This window comes from Myodes glareolus, chromosome 22 (genome assembly GCF_982192425.1).
Source record: "Myodes glareolus chromosome 22, mMyoGla1.1, whole genome shotgun sequence".
NCBI lineage: Eukaryota > Metazoa > Chordata > Mammalia > Rodentia > Cricetidae > Myodes > Myodes glareolus.
This window is the reverse complement of record NC_142047.1, coordinates 58,652,382-58,670,270: the sequence shown is the minus strand read 5'-3', so window position 1 is coordinate 58,670,270 and position 17,889 is coordinate 58,652,382. Positions and strand designations below refer to the sequence as shown.

The following is a 17,889-nucleotide window of genomic DNA, read 5'->3' as shown; positions in this document are numbered from 1 at the left end:
GATACATGCTTGCAGGGCTCAGGGTTCTGTCCAGTCATAGAATACTGTGCGTAGATACACCTTACCCCTAAACCAGGTTAAATGATATATTGCTATCTTTCCATCTGATGTTCTAAAATGTTAATATGGCTGTCACGTACATTCAATGCTTTACTTTTTAGTGATGCTTATTTATCAGGGCTATAATCAATATCACAATCAATATTATTTCATACATTTTTACTGGGCTGCTTCTACTGACGTTTCTGTAAATCTGAGTGAGTGTGCCCAGATATATGGCTCACAGGGTAGTGTTCACTGCACAAGTATGAGGACCTGATTTCAGACCTCCCTAACCCACTTTTAAAAGTAGGTTGTAAAGTCAACTGGTGGTGGCGCACACCTTTAATCCCAGCACTCGGGAGGCAGAGGCAGGAGGATCTCTGTGAGTTCGAGGCCAGCTTGGTCTACAAGACCTAGCTCCAAAACGGGCCCCAAAACTACAGAGAAACCCTGTCACAGATAGATAGATAGATAGATAGATAGATAGATAGATAGATAGATAGATAGATAGATAGATAGATAGATAGATAAATGAGTTTTTAAAAAGAAAAGAAAAAGTGGGTTGTAACTGTGCATATCTGTAACCCCCAGAGCTAGTATAGATTGGGGTCTTAGCTGACCTGAGCTCTTGGGAGTTCACAGACTCTAGACTAACAGCTGGGGAACCTAATATAATACAAATGTAATATATATTGATTCATAAGTGGCTTTAAAACATAAAGCAAAGTCAACCTACAGACCACAACCCCAGAGAAACCAGACAACAAAGAGGACCCTAAGAGAGTCATACATGAATATACATAGGAAAGTGAAAAAGACAAGATCTCCTGAGTAAACTGGGAGTGTAGGGGTCACGGGGGAGGGGAGGAAGAAAGGAGAGTAGAGAAAAATGTATAGCTCAATAAAAGCAAAATTAAGAAAAAAAGAAATTGTAGATATAAAACACTCCTGCTGTTCAGATTATGCTTTTTAATTTCAGCATTTGTTTTCAAGTGAGTAAACACTGAAACTATATTCACTATATATATTTTGGGGTTTTTGTTTGTTTGTTTGTTTGGGGTTTTATATATGGGAAGAGGTTTGAAAACAGTCTCATATACCTCGAGCAGGCCTTAAACTCCTTATGTAGCCGACAGTTACCTGAAACTTCTGATCCTCCTGCATCCACCTCCTGAGTGCTGGGATTACAGACGTGTACTGTCTTGTCTGGTAGGCATTGCGCTGGGGACTGAACTCAGGGACTTGTGGGCAGTAGCCAAGCATCCCATCAACCGAACAATGTCTTCAGCCCTCCAGTGTTATGATTTATTATTTGACACAAGATCTTTCTATGTACAGCAAGGCTGGCATTAAATTCACTCTTTGGGCCAACCTGGCCCCCAAGTCTCTCTTTACCTCATCAGCGCCCCCCTGTGGCAGAAACACGAGCAGACATGTGCCAACACACTTAACTCCGCTTGCCAATTTTCCTTACATACAGTTTTATGACTATCAGGCAAGTAAAATTCATATATGTGCGCTGCTTCAGCGGCCTCATCAAAATCACTGTGCTTCAGAAGAGGCACAAAACTTGTCCTTTCAAAGGATGAAGTTAGTTTAGTCTTCGTAAAACGTAATGACGTTTTTTCTCATCTTTCAGGGACATCTAAAACACGAAAGTTAAGGAAAAAAGGAGCTGAGTCTCGAAGTAACCTACGCACTTCGACATCGTCCACCAAGAAGCAGAAGCTTAAAGGTAAAGGAGTCACTGTATTCCAGGTGTGTGACTAACCAGTGCATTTCGTTCCCCCCACTCCTGCTCACCAGTGTCCCCAGCCTTTGGACCCTCGGACAGAGAGCCAGGGTTAGGAGCCTGGCGGGTGCTGGCCCTGTTTCCTGTGTGGAGGGCTTTGTTGTTACAAAGGCCTTCATTTTTTGTGTTTTTCGCAGTTCCACCAGGGGTGCAGTGAATGTCACTGCGCACGTTTCTATTAGGCTGCTCACATTTCTGCAAAAGACTAGAAGTAGGATTTGTGGGTTAAAGATATATTTTAAAGTTTAATAGATACTCCCAAATACTTTTGAGAAAAAATGCAGTTAACAATTTTGCCCATAAATGCCCAGAATCTCCAGATATGTTAGCCAGCACTGGACTACTTGTAAGTTGTAAGAATAGACAATTATGCTGTTCAGATGACAATACCACAGAGCTGAGATCTAGAGACTCTGGGGAAAGTTCCTGGAATTGCAAAACCTCTTGCAATAGAAAAGTCCATTGTAAGATTTCTATGGAAACTTTAGACACTATCCTACTCTACGGAGCCTTGGGAAAGAACAAACTGGGAAGAGTCACACTTAATAATTGTCAAAAATGCTACTAAGCTCAGACATTACATGTCTGGCATCAAACCCTTCCCCTCAGAGCTCAGGGAATCCCTTGGAAGAGGAGGTGGAAAGAGAGTAAGAAGCTGAGGAGATGGAGGACACCAGGAGAACAATGCCCTGTGAATCAACTAAGCAAGGTACATATGAGCTCACGGAGAAAGAAACAGCAAGCCCAGGGCCGACATGGGTCTACAACATGTCCTCTGCATATCTATTACAGCTTCTAACTTGACGTTTTTACAGAAGTCCTGAGAGTGAGAACAAGTGTGTCTCTGACTCTTGTGCCTACTCTTGGGACTCCTTTCTACCTGTCCAGTTACCGTGTCCAACCTCAAATGATAGTTTTTTTCATCGTATTTTATTTTAACATGTTTGGTTGTTACCTCTTAGAAGATGTTCCTTTCTAATGAGAAACAGAAAGGGAATGGATCTGGAGGAGAGGTAGGGAGGACCTGAAGGAAGTAGAGAGAGGAGAGACTATAATCAGGATACATTGTATAAGAAAATAATCTATTTTCAATAAAAGGAAAAACATTCAGCATGCCACCAGGGGGTACAGAAAAGTATTCATATAGAATTTAAAAACTTAGTATCAAGTGTAGATCCAGGAGCATCTTTGTGGCCTGTTCCAAATACTGTCCCCTCCCACAAAATAAGTCTGGCATCCTGACAGATGACCTGTAGAGCAATGAAATATCAAAGAAATCCCAGGAGTGACCTCCCTTCAAGTACATGGTCAAGGCCACTGAGGCCACTCAGTGAGAAAAAGCATCCCACAGCAGATGGTGCAGGGGAAACTGAATCCCCAGTCGGGAAGATGAAGCATTCAAAAATAGCTCACCACAAAGCAAAGACCTATAAGTAAGACCTAAACTGTAGAAATTTTACAAGATAATGGGGAAAACCCTGCATGACACAAGATTTGGCACTGCATTTTTACAATGACCTCAAAGGCGTAGAAGAAACGGGGTAAGATATGAAAATATGTATCAACATAAATCTAAAGGTGAGCAACAAAATTCTGATAAAACTGAGCCAACTGCTCTAATAGACACGTCTCCTAAGAAGATCGCGTGACAACTAGAGATACACAAAAGATCAAAAGGTAGATATCACTAATCATTTGGAAATTATCCCAAACTGCAGCCAGATAGCATATCATGAACGGCTGAAATCACAAATAAAGGGGAAGGGGGAAGAAGAAAGAGAGAAATCTGATAGACCTAGTGGAACAGACCTGTAATTCCAGGTACTGTGAAGGCTGAGAGTTCACATGAGCCTTAGATACAGAGTGAGGTCAGGACCAGACTGAACAACCTAGAACCTGTCCCAAAAGAGAAAGAATATGAAGTCAGGGTTGCTGTTGCTTAATGGTAGAGCACTTGTCTAGCGTACAGAAACACGGACAGTCAATTCTCGGGATTTCAAAGAAGCAAAACAAAGGTATAGGAATAAATAAATACAGCAAATGTTATGATTAGCAAGGGTGGAAGCATCACTGGAGCTCCAGCAGGCTACTCACAGCGTGAGTGACTACTCAGTCTCAGTAACCCATATCTGCATGTTCACTCTCTGATTATAGAGAAATGACGACAGACTCTGTAAGAAGAGACTGCACGTTCAGTTTCCCAGCTTCCAGACCCTAATCACACAGAAACTATATAATTTCAACACTGTTTGGCCAATGGATCAGGCGTATTCCTAACTAGCTCTCACATCTTAAATTAACCCATTTCTATTCATCTGTGTATCACCACGAGGCTGTGGCTTACCGATAAGGGTTCAGCATCCGCTTTCAGCAGCAACATAGCATCTCCCTGACCCCACCTACTATATTCTGTGTTTTGCCCTCCGTAGTCCAAAACTACTTCTTTATTAACCAATGGTGACAAAATATATTCACAGCATACAGAGGGAAAGGTCTGCTCTTGTGTGTTGAATGAAAATGATTACAGGATAAAACACTTTTATCAGAGCGTCAAAGGTTTGACTCTAAAAGGCAAGGCCAATTGTGTATTCTTTGAGCTGATGTGTGCAGTCATAAGTAGAAGAACATTTGCTAAAATTGTTCTGGACTGTTTTCTGTCATTTTGTTTCCTGTGTGGGTTTTGAATTAGGCTCTCATGTTTCCTAGACTGGCCGACAATTGGCTTTGTAACTGAAAATGACCTTGAACATGTGATGTACCTGACTTTATGTCATAGCATTAAACACAATGCCAAGTTTATACGGAGCAGTACTAAGCCAGAGTCTTTGTGTATGTCAGACAAGCATTCTACCCACTGAGTAACTTTCAGACATTCTGCTTTTGTATTAAAGCATTTGCCTCTAAATGCTTACTGAACATTTTCATGTGTGTATCTTGTTTCTTAACAGGGTTCAAGTGATATCAGAATAGCATTTGTTAGGATCTCCTCCTGCTTTAGCCTCCAATCTCCTAGGACTAGAGCTATGCATACACACAAAGAGAACGACAGAGACAAAGAGAGACAGAGAGCAAGAGACAGAGAGCGAGGGAGAGAGACAGCAATTTTGTAACTTTCCTGACTTGCACTTTTGTGGAAAGGAAAGGGAAACTCAGACTAGACCAGCTCTGTGTCAGACCTTTACCCAAACCACTGAAAATGGTGAAAGGAAGCTGTGGTTTGCAGAGAGATTGAGATTTATTTGAACTTTTTCAAAGTTAAAACAGTTTCTCAGTATAATTGAATGATATTGTTCCTGGACTTCAGAGCAAAGAAAACTAAAACTTGACAAAAGTTTTGAGTTTCTAAATAGTCTGCACACTCCATCCTCCCTTGCAAACACCTATGGCCATCGAGGTAAAATAAAACAGTGTAATACAAACATGTGAAATAAAACTTTATTTCATGTTCCAATCTGCTCAAATCTGTGGGCCCCTCACAACAAGCAGTCAGTGTTGCAAGCTCCACATGTGTCCTCACACTTCCCCTGCAAACAGATGCGTGTGCAGAGGGCTTTGTGGTTCCTTAGAGGATAAGATGCAGTGTGTAAACTCCACTGCATGTGACCCAGATAAGTCGTTAGATTTGTTTCCTGTCTCATACCTGTCCTTTTCTGCATGATGTTCTGGTGCGAGAGTGTACCACACTCATCAGTAGGTCCTTTACTGAGTTGCCCTTATATTTCTGTTGTGACCATAATTGATGGAGTTATAAGTAGCTTGCACACTTTTTTATTGTGTTACTTATGTTTCAATGAAGTAGGTTTTAAAAGGAATTGTTGAACTAAGGGCACATATATGCTTTTAATTTTAATAGGCGTTACCTAATAATTTCTTGAAAAGTGTAATAAATGGTTGTGCCCATGTGCCTAAGAATATTATATTTCATTAATGTATCCAGCACTAGGCTTTTTACAGGATGAAACTATGGCAGACATTAAATCATGCTGGTAAATATAAAAACAGCAGGAAGTGGTGGAGAGAGTAAGGAAAATCCTTGTCAGAATTTGAAAGACGTTTTGTGAAGTCCATTTTCAACTTTATATGAACTCTTGAAAAGCAGTAATAATCAAAATGGTATAAAAAGAACAATTTAGGAAGAGTCACACTTCCAAAAGCCCAAACATGCTACCAAGCCGCAGGCATCATGGTTCTGGCATATAGACAGATTCCAGGCAGGCCATGGAATAGAAAAGGGAATGGGAAGTAAAGCGCCTGGTGAAGGGCACCAACTCTGCTCAGTGAGAACGACAGTTTGTCATACATCGTGCTGGGAAAAATGGCATCCCTAAGCAGAAGCACAAAACTGAGACCTGGGCTTGGACTCTTTTCAAAAATAGCTCAGCTTGAATCAAGGAAACACATGCGAGAACTGAATTGTAAAAACATTAAAAGAAAACAGGATAAAACATACATGATAATAAATTTGATACTGTAGTTTTGAACTGGCCACAGAGACACTGTCAGAAAAGAAAATAATATGGAAAATTTGACGTCACAAGCGTTTAAAGCTTTTCACATCACTTAATAAATGCTTATAAAAAATGAATTGAATTGGCGCTAGCCAGATAGCTTAATACGTCAAGGTGCTTGTTTGCCCAAGCCTGATACCCTCAGTCAAACCTTGGAACATCCAAACATACATAGATACATACATACAGAATGTACATACAGTAGAAGAAGAAAACTAATTCTCAAAAGTTATGCTCCAATTTCCATGTGTGCACACACCGACACATCCAAATAAATACATATTTTTAGCAATTTATCTTATATGTATAAGTGTTTTGCCTCCATGTATTTATGTGCACTGTGGTGCCTGGAGAGGCCAGAAGGGGGCTTTGATTCCTTCTGACTGGAGGTATGGATGGTCATTAGCCATCATGTAGGTACAGAGACTCGAACCCCAAGTCCTCTATTTGTTTGCAAGAACACCAAATGTTTTAACCTAAACTGAGCATCTCTTTCCAGCCACTAAATAAATGTTTGGAGTTCTTTAATGAACTAACTTTACACTAAAGAGACTCCTCCGAGTGGATCCAAATCAGATACTGTTAACGGGCTAACATTTCCAAAGATATGCCAATAGATACCTGCCAATAGATACCCAAATCTCAACAATGATAAAGCTCAAGTAAACCCCTTGAAAAACATGCTAATAGGCATTCCTGGTAAACATCACTAATGACTGGGAAACAACCCAAAACTACAAGGAAGAAAACCACTTAATAACCTTGACTGGGTATTATCAGGAAGGGAAAGAGAGAGAGGAAAGATCATGGTGAAAGGAAAAAATAAAAGATGCACCAGGCAGTGGTGGTGCACACCTCTAATCCCAGCTCTCGGAAGGCAGAGCCAGCCTGGACTACAGAGAGAGTTCTAGGACAGTCAGGGCTACACAGAGAAAACCTGTCTTGAGAAACCAACAATAAAAAATAAATATAAAAGATAGCATTATGAGTAATCCTTCCTACTAACAGGAAGGCTGAGACAGGAGGATCACAGGTTCTAGCACACGAAGGTGCATAGTGAGGTCAAGGCCCTTGCATTTCTCTGTTGTGTAGAAGGAAAATGGAGGTCCTTGCCTAGCACACACAAAGCCTTAGTTTCTCCTTTAGTATATGAAACAAATGAACCCAGAGTAAGGACAAATGTTGGTAAAGCTGTCAAGGAAGTAAAAGAAGGATTATAAACTGTCCCGTGAGCTCCAGCCGGCTTGAGAGGCTTCCATCTACAGCCCTTTCATTGGCAATAAAGGTGCCGGCTCAGCCCCTCAAGAACGTCATGTTGATTTTTGATTAGAGAAAATGGATAATTCTCTCCTTCCACGTGCTGGGTGGAAGCAATGTGAGGACAGATAAGTTTCCCACAAGGGCATCCAACTTGGAATTAGATAGAGAACCCCAGCCTCATGTGTTCGCACACACACACAACACACACAACACACACACACACACACACACACACACACACACACACGTGCCTCGGTAAGTGGAAGTTTAAATGTTTCACTTTTGTGCAAGAAACACAAAGTAAAATGTTTTTAAATTTACAAACTTGGCCAACAAACCTTGAGGCGAGTCTTTGAACAGACGCACGTTCTACTTTACTTAGCATTTGCCCCCAAATGAAGATACTGAAACTACTGCATTGTTACACTTTGCATTTAACACTGTTTTCCAAATTCACACATGGCAGTGTTTCATGTTCTCTCTCCATCTTGCCCTGTAGTTTTCATTCTGAGAATGTCACCGTATATTTAAAAAGCAGGTAAAAAGCTTGACATGGGTATAAACTATCCTAAAAAGTGTTCCGGTCACTCGCGGGTTTGTTTATTGTACTACAGCTTATTTTTGTTTGTTTGTTTTTAAGTTCTTCCTCTGACATTTGCATATAGCGTCTCTGTTTTCTGAGACAGGGATGCTGTGTGTAGCAAGGCTGAAGTCACATTTAGTGGGCAGGCAGGCTGGCAGGCAGATGCCCACCTCTTTGCAGCAGTCTCTGAGTGCCAGGAGGACAGGCACGCAAAACCTCTCTCCCAGCTCTATTCTTCCCCCTTATAGATGATATTCTATGAGTATGTGGGGGGTTACATGTGTACACGTTCCTATGTATGTGTAGGTCTGTATGCGTGGGTGCATTCCTGTGGAAGCCAAAGTTTGATATCCATATATATCACTCTCAAACATATTTGTTCTTCTTTTTTGATTTTATAAAATTTATTGTTTAAGAAACCTTGCAAAAAAATAAGAACTACCACTCAATCAAATTAACCAGACTTGAAGTCTATAGAACTCAATAAACTTCTACAGAGTTAGAGTAGGCATTTGGAACAGAGCCCTGGAGCCTCATATTAAATTTTATACTTTCAGTATAAAAGCCCATTTTCTGAGGCACAGTGTCTCACACAGAGCTAGATTGTCTGCACAGCAAGCCTCGGGGAGCCTCTCGAGTCGTGTCCTAGCACTAGGAGTACAATCACTTGCCCCACCTCTGAACTTTACAGACGGGTGCTGGAAAGCTGATCTCAGGTCTACACGCTTGTAGGGCGAGCCCTTGATCCCTAGCTTGTCTCCCTAGCTCCCAACTTGCACTGTTATAATAAACTTAAATAAAACAACAACAACCAGACAACGTAAATTCAAAGAGAATCTATGTTTGCTGATTAAACTGCTTCGTGTAAACTGCTATAGGGTTAGAGGAGACGAGGACCGATCTTTTCAAGTCCTGAACAACTACAATATCATTAAGCATGCTAAAACAGAAGAGGGAAAAAATTCTCACAGGGCCCCACCCCCAGACAAAGAACTGAAGGAATGTAATGACTACAGAGAGAGGGGAAATTAGCCTCTCTAGACATGAGCTCCCTGATTTCTTATTATAAAGTGTGAGCCCTGAAACCATATACATACAACAACAAAAACAGACACAGCAGATTGTATTTCTATATTTGTGCATATATAAGTGATGATGATGATGATAATCAAAGAAAAGGAAGCTATTAATTTCAGAATGGGGCACCTGGAGAGAGGGGGAAATAACATGGGAAGGCCTGAAGGCAGAAAAGGGAAGGGGGAAGTAATGTGGTTTAATTTCAATTTATATGTGTTTAGATAAAAACATGTATTAATGAGCTGATTTTTGCAACTGTAAACTTTGAAGTTAGGGCTTTCTTACTGTATCAGTTAATAATCTTATTCACTTTTTCAGAACAGCATAACCCTGTAACGTCATTTGAAAGAAGTGATGAACTTCCAAACAATATGAAGACGCTTGACTCCATTCCAAAAATCAAAGTCCTTAAAGGTAAGTGAAACACTGTAATACGTGTTTAAAATGAAACTCTGTATCATGCTCATACCGTTTCTATGTGCCAGTATCCTTCAGTGTGGGCTCTTCCAACAAACAACCTTTTCCTGTAAATAGACTCATGTGGACAGTAATGTGATGGTGATCAGAAATAGAACCCTGTGCACAGACCCCCTTACCTCTACCCCAGATAAATTGATCGACTTTGCTCAGGTCTTACACTTTACATTTTCTTTGTAACGTTCTGAAAGGAGAATATATTACTTATCAGTAGTCCCTTTTAAAATAAACATCTCTGTGGTTGCAGCTACAATCAATAGTGCCATCAAAATCATTCACTTTTTCATTGAGACAGGGACTTAACTATGCAGCCACAGCAGGTCCGGAACTCACTATATAGGCAGACTGGACTAGAACTCGTAGAGATGGACTGCCTCTGCTTCCCAAGTGTAAGGACTAAAGGTGTGTGTCAACATACCCTGCTAATCACATTTTACAATGCTATTGTGTCTCGTAGAGTAGAGTATATGAGTGAGATTATTGTATTTAGAAAATGCATGTTTTTATTGTCCATAGATACTTCTATATGCATTCTATAATTACTGTTGCTAATTGTGGAAATAAAGGCATGAAAAACTTTTACATAATTCTTAGCACTAGATTTTATGAATTGAAAATAGTAACAATATTGAACTGTATTGGTTAGCTGACACTAACACAGAAATTAGCTACAACCTGTGGGGAAATTCCTAGAATTACAAAGATATCTTACTAGAGTAGAAAAGTAGAAATTCATACGGCATCATCAGAAACCGTAACAGTCTAAATAATAACGAGAAACAGTAAAATAAGAGAAACCCTAGAGAATTTAATAACTAATTACCTTACAAATTAATGCCAACCAGAAAAATATTTAGAAAAAAGTGTGCATAAGTATACAAGATGTTCGCCTTAGGATGTATTTTTAATTAGCATTGAGGAGATGGTCAGAAATATACATGTAGGCAAATTCAGATTGAAAATTCAATTTTGTACAATTGATACAAATGTTAGTCAAAAAGAAAGCAAATAAAATGGGAAGGTACCAGTGGACTCAAAAGGCTATGCACAGAGAGAGGTCATGACTTCATATCTACATTCGAGAAAGAATTACATAGTTAAAGAAGGTCTGAAGTTAAACCACAAGAAGCCTCATAAAGACAATGGGAAATAGTCTGAAAGACACTCCTGAGACAGTGTTACAAACCTACAGGAACATAGAAATCAACCTTAATGAGAAAAATACTTTACCTCCTTGAATATTATTAATAGCAGGAAAAGAGGCAGAGTGAAAAGGGAAAGTGGGGGAGGAAATAGCTGGTCCTGGAAGTCTACGCAAATCACTCAAGCTCCCTGGGAGAATAATGCGGGAAAATCACAAGTTCAGGTCAGTTTTGACAGCAAACATAGTTCAAGTCTAGTTTGGCCATGAGACCCCATCTCAGTGTAAAAAGTGTGTAGAATGTTGGGGATGGAGGGAGCCTCCGTCGTGAAACTCTCAACCAGCATACACAGGGAGTTATGTTCAGTCCTCAGTACCACAAAAAGAGGAAAGGAAGGGAAGTGGAGACGGAAAAGAGAGAAGGGAGAAAACGATAATTTCAAGGGTGTCAAGAAGTAGGCAGTAGACGCACCGCGTGACTGCAAGCCTGCGGGGCATCCCGCTGCTCTCTTAGATCCCTGAATGCATGTTTATAAAATTGCATCTGCCAGGCAAGGATAAATCGGGCAGAGTCTACTGGTGCTTGGCAGCACTCTGTGTCAATAGCTGGAGGAAGCTGTGCTCAAAAATAGTTTGTTTCCATCGCTGCAGAATGATTTTGTCTTCATTTTTTCAGAGCTGTCTAAAACTTCACTTTCAAATAACCTGAGAAAGTCAAGGTCTGCTGCAAAGAAACTTGGGACTGAAGGTAAAGGAGATGTTGTAGTACATATGTGTGAATTAGAACATTTCGTTCCCATTGGGCAGTGATGATGCACGCCTTTAATCCCAGCACTCGGGAAGCAAAGGCAGGTGGATCTCTGTGAGCGCGAGGCCAGCCTGGTCTACAGAGCAAACTCCAGGAAAGGCTCCAAAGCTACAGGAAACCCTGTCTCAAAAAAAAAAATCCTTTCCCATTGTTACTGTTTTCTGGAATATCCAAACCCGTGAGTCCTTTTTCCAGCAAGCAGCTGAATTGTGTTCCAAGCCTGTGCGGAGGGCTTTGTCTTCCTGTGCAGTGGTAGGATCCTGGGTGTAGATTCCCTGACTTCTAACTCTGGTGAACTGGTGGATTTCCTTCATGTCACAGCTTGAGCTTCTAATGTTATGTTCCTAATGAAAAAACATAACCCTTCATTATCATTCCTCCTTATGGAACCCTAACATTTATGTTGTTGCAACTGCAACCAAGAGAGCTCCCAATGTTACTGTACTACTTTATACAATTGAGTGTGCGAGTAGGGTGGCTGGATTAAGAGCATGCGTGCTTTTAATTTTCATAGGTACTCACAAATACTTTGTCGGATGACTGTAATTAGTAGCTGTGGCAATAAGAGCATGAAAACTATATCCAAGTATCAAAGCTACTATAAGATGTTTCTGTGAGCCACCCAGAATTCAGTAGTGTGTTGTTTAGTCTCCATGCGTTTCTGTAGTAAGAGTTACTGTTGATATCTAGTTATACTCCATTGTGGTTAGATAGAATACAGGATGTTATCTCAATTTTCCCCTATCTGTTGAGACTTACTTCATTTTCTAATGTGTTGACAATTCTGGTGAAAGCTTCATGGCTGATTATAACAATATATATTCTTTACTGTTTTGGTCTTCTAGTTCATTTACTTTATGATGTTATTTAACTAAAGTGTGTTGATGTTGCTTATTGGTTTTTTTCCACGACAAGGTCTCTCTGTGTAGCCCTGACTGCTCTGAAACTCACTAAGTATAGCAGACTGACCTTGAACTCACAGAGATCCACTCTGTGAGATTCACTTTCCGCCACTTCCTGGACCATAGGATTAAAGGCATGCGCCACCACACCCAGCTTAGTGTTGATTTCTTTTGTGTGTCCAGTCAATATGTCTAATGGTAAGAGTGAGCGTTGAAGTCACCCACTATTGCTGTATTAGAATTCACTTGTGATTTTTCATTTAGTAGTATTTGTTTTATGAAATTGGGTATGCCTGTATTTGTTGCATATGTGTTCAGAATTGCCATATCCTTTTAAAAGAAAAAAACTAAATCCTTCAAATAAGATTTCCTTAAGTTTTCTAGCAGAGCAGTAGCTTTGAAGATATTATTTTTACTGAAATACATCGCTAGTAGTGCTTCCTACATGGCAGCCAAAGTTGCCCCTTGACACATGTCAAGCATAACTACAACTGAAATCTCTGAGAGTCCATCACGGGTATTTAGTGGAATAAAATGCCATTGTGTTAAGATCCAGCTCCCATGTCAGAGAATAGCACAGGTAAAACAGCAAGCAAGGAATAAATGTCATGTTCCCCAGTAATAATAGCCAACATTTACTAACCACTTGTGAAATTCTATGTCCTGATCTGAGTATTTTCCATCGTTTCAATATTTAAATCTTTATCCACTCTGGGTAACGGCACTGCTATCATTTCCATGTGTAGATGAGGAAGTGGGAGCATTAAACACCTTAGATGATATCCTAAGAAGTAATATAAGAGGCAATGTATAGCAAAGACTGTGAGTGTGTCTACTATATTTATTTTTGTTGTCGTATATTATTGAGATTGTAATTTAAATGTAACATTTCTCCCTTCCCTCCGGTTTCTCCAAGACCTCCCACATGCCCCTCCCAGGTCTCCTTCAAATCCATGGCCTCTTTAGTCATTAATTGCTATTGAATACGTATATGTATTTTATATGCATAGATATTCCTAAATATAACCTGTTTAGTCTATATAATGTTAATTGTTTGTAGGTTTTCAAGGATGACCATTTGGCACTGGACCACCAAAGGGTGTGTTCATCTCTGGGGAGGACTAACTCTCATGCTCCTGTCTTTACCTGAATGCCTGTGGTTTCTTGTATAGGCTTGAGGCCCCATGGGTTTTTCTTGTCAACTTTGGCATGTTCTTTGGTTTCGTCCTTGTTCATCTCACGTTTGAGCAGTCGTGTTGGTGAGACTTTATGGGTGTCTAGTTTCTGATGTTCCTGGGTGACATAGTCTCACAGCAAACTCCCTGACCTCTCCGGTTCTTACAATCTTTTCACCCCTTCTTCTGCAATGTCCCTTGTGCCTTAGGTGTGAGAGCTCTTTGTCGCCATTGGGCTTGGGCTCCATGCTCTTGCGTTTTGATTGGTTGTGGTTTCCTGCAGTAGTCTCTGTGACAAAGAGAAGTTTCCTTGACTGGGGATGAAAGCCACACTTAGCTGCTTATCTGTGGGCTAATAGGGCCTAGTAAGTAATTTAGAGCCTTAAGATTCTTCTCCAGTAAACACGGCTTCACTAGCACTGAGTAGTTAGCCAGCTTTGTGTTAATTCTTTGTTCCTCAACAGACACCCTTATAGAGTGCTATTATAACATACACAAACAGCTAGGGTAAGAAAAAGCTGAAAGACTTGATTTGTGCTGGCTAAGCTGCAGCATCTAGAATAACTAAAAATGAGTGAACGACTTCAGAAGGGAATTAGGATTTATTTTAACTTTTTAAAAAATTGAAATGACTTTACTTCTGATGTAATTTATTGAGATTGTTCTCATTTTCCAGAGCAACCTGTGAACTTAAATGACGAAGATGCCATAGTTTACTATAATTTGCGTGGTTCGACCTCTGCCACAAACAAACACCTCACTGCAGGTAACGGAGTTGTGAGACTACAGATGTGTGGGAGAGAACTCCGTACCATTCATGCTGGTGCTTTTTACGAATATCCGCCTTCAAACCTGTGGGCCCAACAGACAGTATTGTGAACACAGTATGTCCCATGATTCTTGAGAGTGCATGCATGTGCTTGTGCGAGGATGTGGCTCTGTAAAGTTTGGCATCCTGTGCGTAAGTAAGCCCTACTTGCCTTGACTCAGGTAAATGGATAGACTTCTTTCATCCCTCACATCGTTCTTTTTTGCACGATGCTCTAAAAGGAGAATGTGCGGTAACTTACCCAGCAGCCACTTTAATGCCTTCTTACACTTTAAGTCTTCAGTGTTTATCGCAGGGGTCAATAATCAGTGCTTCAGTAGCTGTCGTGTGCAATTGTCTTATTTCACTAATGTTTCTATACGATAGACTGTGTAATGTGATTTGTGGGGAAAATACATGTGTGCTTTTAAATTTAATTCATATTGACAAATAATTTACAATTAATATAATTCAGCCAGAGAATAAATTAAAAACTCAATTCTAAGTGTCACATCGAGAAACAAACTTTGTGTGGGGAAAAAAAAAACATAAGCACAAATTTAATTGTTAAATGTCCATACTAGGAAATGGATTTTAAAAAACTCTAGAGAAGTCCCTGGGATGCAAAAGGTATTTTTGCATACATAGAAAGCCCATTTAACATTCACACAGAATCCTTGTAAATATGTAAGAAAACAAAATAATACTTAATAACCTTAGAGCATACGACCAACCCACAGCAGTGAGGGCATTGCAGTTCTCAAATGCATACAGGGGGCACAGAGACCAGAGCCATGCTGGAGAGATCCACACATGGTCCAGGGAAGCCTGTATATCCACAAACAGCAGCATGAAAGGGTTTCACAAGCTAAACCGCTTTCAAAACATAAATCAACTTGAAGGCAAACCTTACAAGTTAGAGTCGCCTGCAAAAATATGGGGACAAGCAGGCATAGCCAATAAGATGCTCGTTTTGACAATATAAAACGGATTAGCATCAAAAATAATATTGGCAAATTTGGATTCATCAGATTTTAAAATTTGGTCATGTCAGGGAGGATTAAATTTTGTATTTGGTAGCTTTTAAAAGGTAACAAAAATGGGGTAATATCAATAAAGTAAAAGGGCTATCCAAATAAAGGGACATATTTCCCTATCTGGGTTCCATAAAGAATTACCTTCCAATGATAGACTAACAATGGTCTGCGGCTCAGCCACATCAAAACTCACAAAAACAAAAACAAAAACAAAAAAAAACACACATGGGAAATGTTCTAAGAAACGCTCTTCCTGAGAAGGTTTTATATACCTACAGGAACATAGGAATGTCTCCTCTCATTAGAGAAGTTCAGCTCAAAACCAGAATGAGAAAAAGGCTTCACACACATGGGGTGATATTTCCAGGAAGGGGGGCCAAGAGAGACATGGAAGAAAAACTGGCTGGTTCTGGGTTACATAGCTGTCCCTGTAGATCCCTCAGGAATCTACAGAGAGTCCTGCAGGAAAATCACAATTTCAAGTCAGCTTTGATAATACCCAGAGTTCAAGTCTAGTCTGGCCATGAGACCCCATCCCATCAAAAGAATTAATTAATTAATTAATTAATTAATTAATTGTAGCTCATTTGTGTAGCTCTCAACCAGCATATGCAAGGAATTGTATTCAATCCTTAATACCATAAAAGTAAAATAAAGAGGAAATGAAAGGAAGAGAAAAAAAGAGAAAGAAAAAACCAAAAATGTCAAGAAGAAACGGGGTGACTACAGGCCAGGCCCTCCTGCTTCTCTTATTAGTTCCCTGACTTGCACTCTTACAATACACATTTATGAAATATCGTCTGCCAGGCATGGATACATCAGACTGAGTCTGGAAGGACTTGTCAATCGCTCTGTGTCAATAGTTGGAGGAAACTGTGCTCAAAAATAGTTTATTTCTATTGTCGCTGAATGACGCTGTTCTCATTTTTCAGAGCTGTCTAAAACGACTCATTTCTACGATGAAGTCAGTCAACGTTCCAGTGCTGTGTACATGTCCATGTCTGCTATAAGGAAACGTAAGACCAAAGGTAAAGGGAACGCTGTAAAACAGACGTGTGAATTCAAATATTCCTTTCCTATGGTTTCCTATTGACCCAAATTCTCAAACCCGTGAACCCCTTCAGACGGCCAATTTTATAAGCCCAGCTTGCCTTCCATGCTTCTCCTGTGCAGCGACCCCTGTTGCGGGGCTTTCTGTTTGTGTACAATAGTAGGATCCTGCGCACAGAGCCACCTTACCTCTAACCAAGGTGAACTGTCCCTTCAGCGTGCTTGCATGCTGCTCCAAAATGGAGAAACAGCATTTGTGTAGACTTTCTCTTTATGTTGTCCTTGCATTTCTGTTGTGGCGACTATGGTGTCCTAACACATTGCTATTCTCCTGCTCTATACAGTAGAGTATGTGAGGGGGTCGCTGGATTTGGAACACGCATGCCTTTAATTTTCATAAGTACTAACAAATAATTTGCAGAGTGACCATAATTAATAGTTGTAGCATCAAAAACTCCACGCCACCCCCCACCCTCCCGTATCAAAGCAACTACGAGGCTCTTCATTGACTCACTCACCATTCAATAGTGCGTTGTTTGGTCTCTGAGTTTCTGTAGTTTCTCTTGCAGTCCATGCCTAGCTTTATTCTGTCATGGTCAGATACAATTGTCATGGTCAGATACAGTTCAAGGCATTATCTCAGTTCTTCTATATTTGTTGAGACTTACTTTGTCTCCTAATGTGTTGATAATTCTGGGGAAAGCTTCATGGTCTGATTACAACAATGTGTATTCTTTAGAGTTTTGCCAAAATATCCTCTAGATGTCTGTTCGGTCCATTTAATTTCTAATGTCGCATGTCTCTACTGCTTCTCAGGTGACACACCTAATGTTTCAAGTTGATGTTGAAGTTACCCATGGTTACTATTCTGGGGTTAATCTGTAATCTTACATAGAGTAGTACTTGTTTTATGAAATTGAGCGCACATGAGCAGATGGGTATATATATTGTTACATGCTGAATTTTTTATTTCAGTCAATCATGGTTATTATTATTGTCCTATTATTTTTCAACATTTTCTCTGTGACATTTGTTTTTTCCCCTTTTTTATTAAGAATTTTTAATACAATCTTTTCTCATTTTACATAGCTATTCCCATTCCCACACTCTCCCCTCCTCCTGCCCCATCTTTTCACCACCCCACCATCCCTCCACTCCTCAGAAAGGGTAAGGCTTCCTGTGGGGAGTCAATAAAATCTGACACTTCACTTTGAGGTCAGACCAAGGCC

The 17,889-nt window shown here is 40.1% G+C and overlaps 1 protein-coding gene across 1 annotated transcript in view; it reads left to right on the top strand.

The window, feature by feature from the left end:
* Ccdc7 (coiled-coil domain containing 7) overlaps window positions 1-17,889 on the top strand; it is a 185,079-nt gene that overhangs the window by 126,537 nt on the left and 40,653 nt on the right. The window contains exons 41-45 of the mRNA XM_087900322.1: window positions 1,682-1,777; window positions 9,581-9,676; window positions 11,557-11,628; window positions 14,442-14,531; window positions 16,543-16,638. Of these exons, the coding sequence (XP_087756448.1) occupies window positions 1,682-1,777; window positions 9,581-9,676; window positions 11,557-11,628; window positions 14,442-14,531; window positions 16,543-16,638 (450 nt within the window). The remainder of the gene's footprint in view (window positions 1-1,681; window positions 1,778-9,580; window positions 9,677-11,556; window positions 11,629-14,441; window positions 14,532-16,542; window positions 16,639-17,889) is intronic.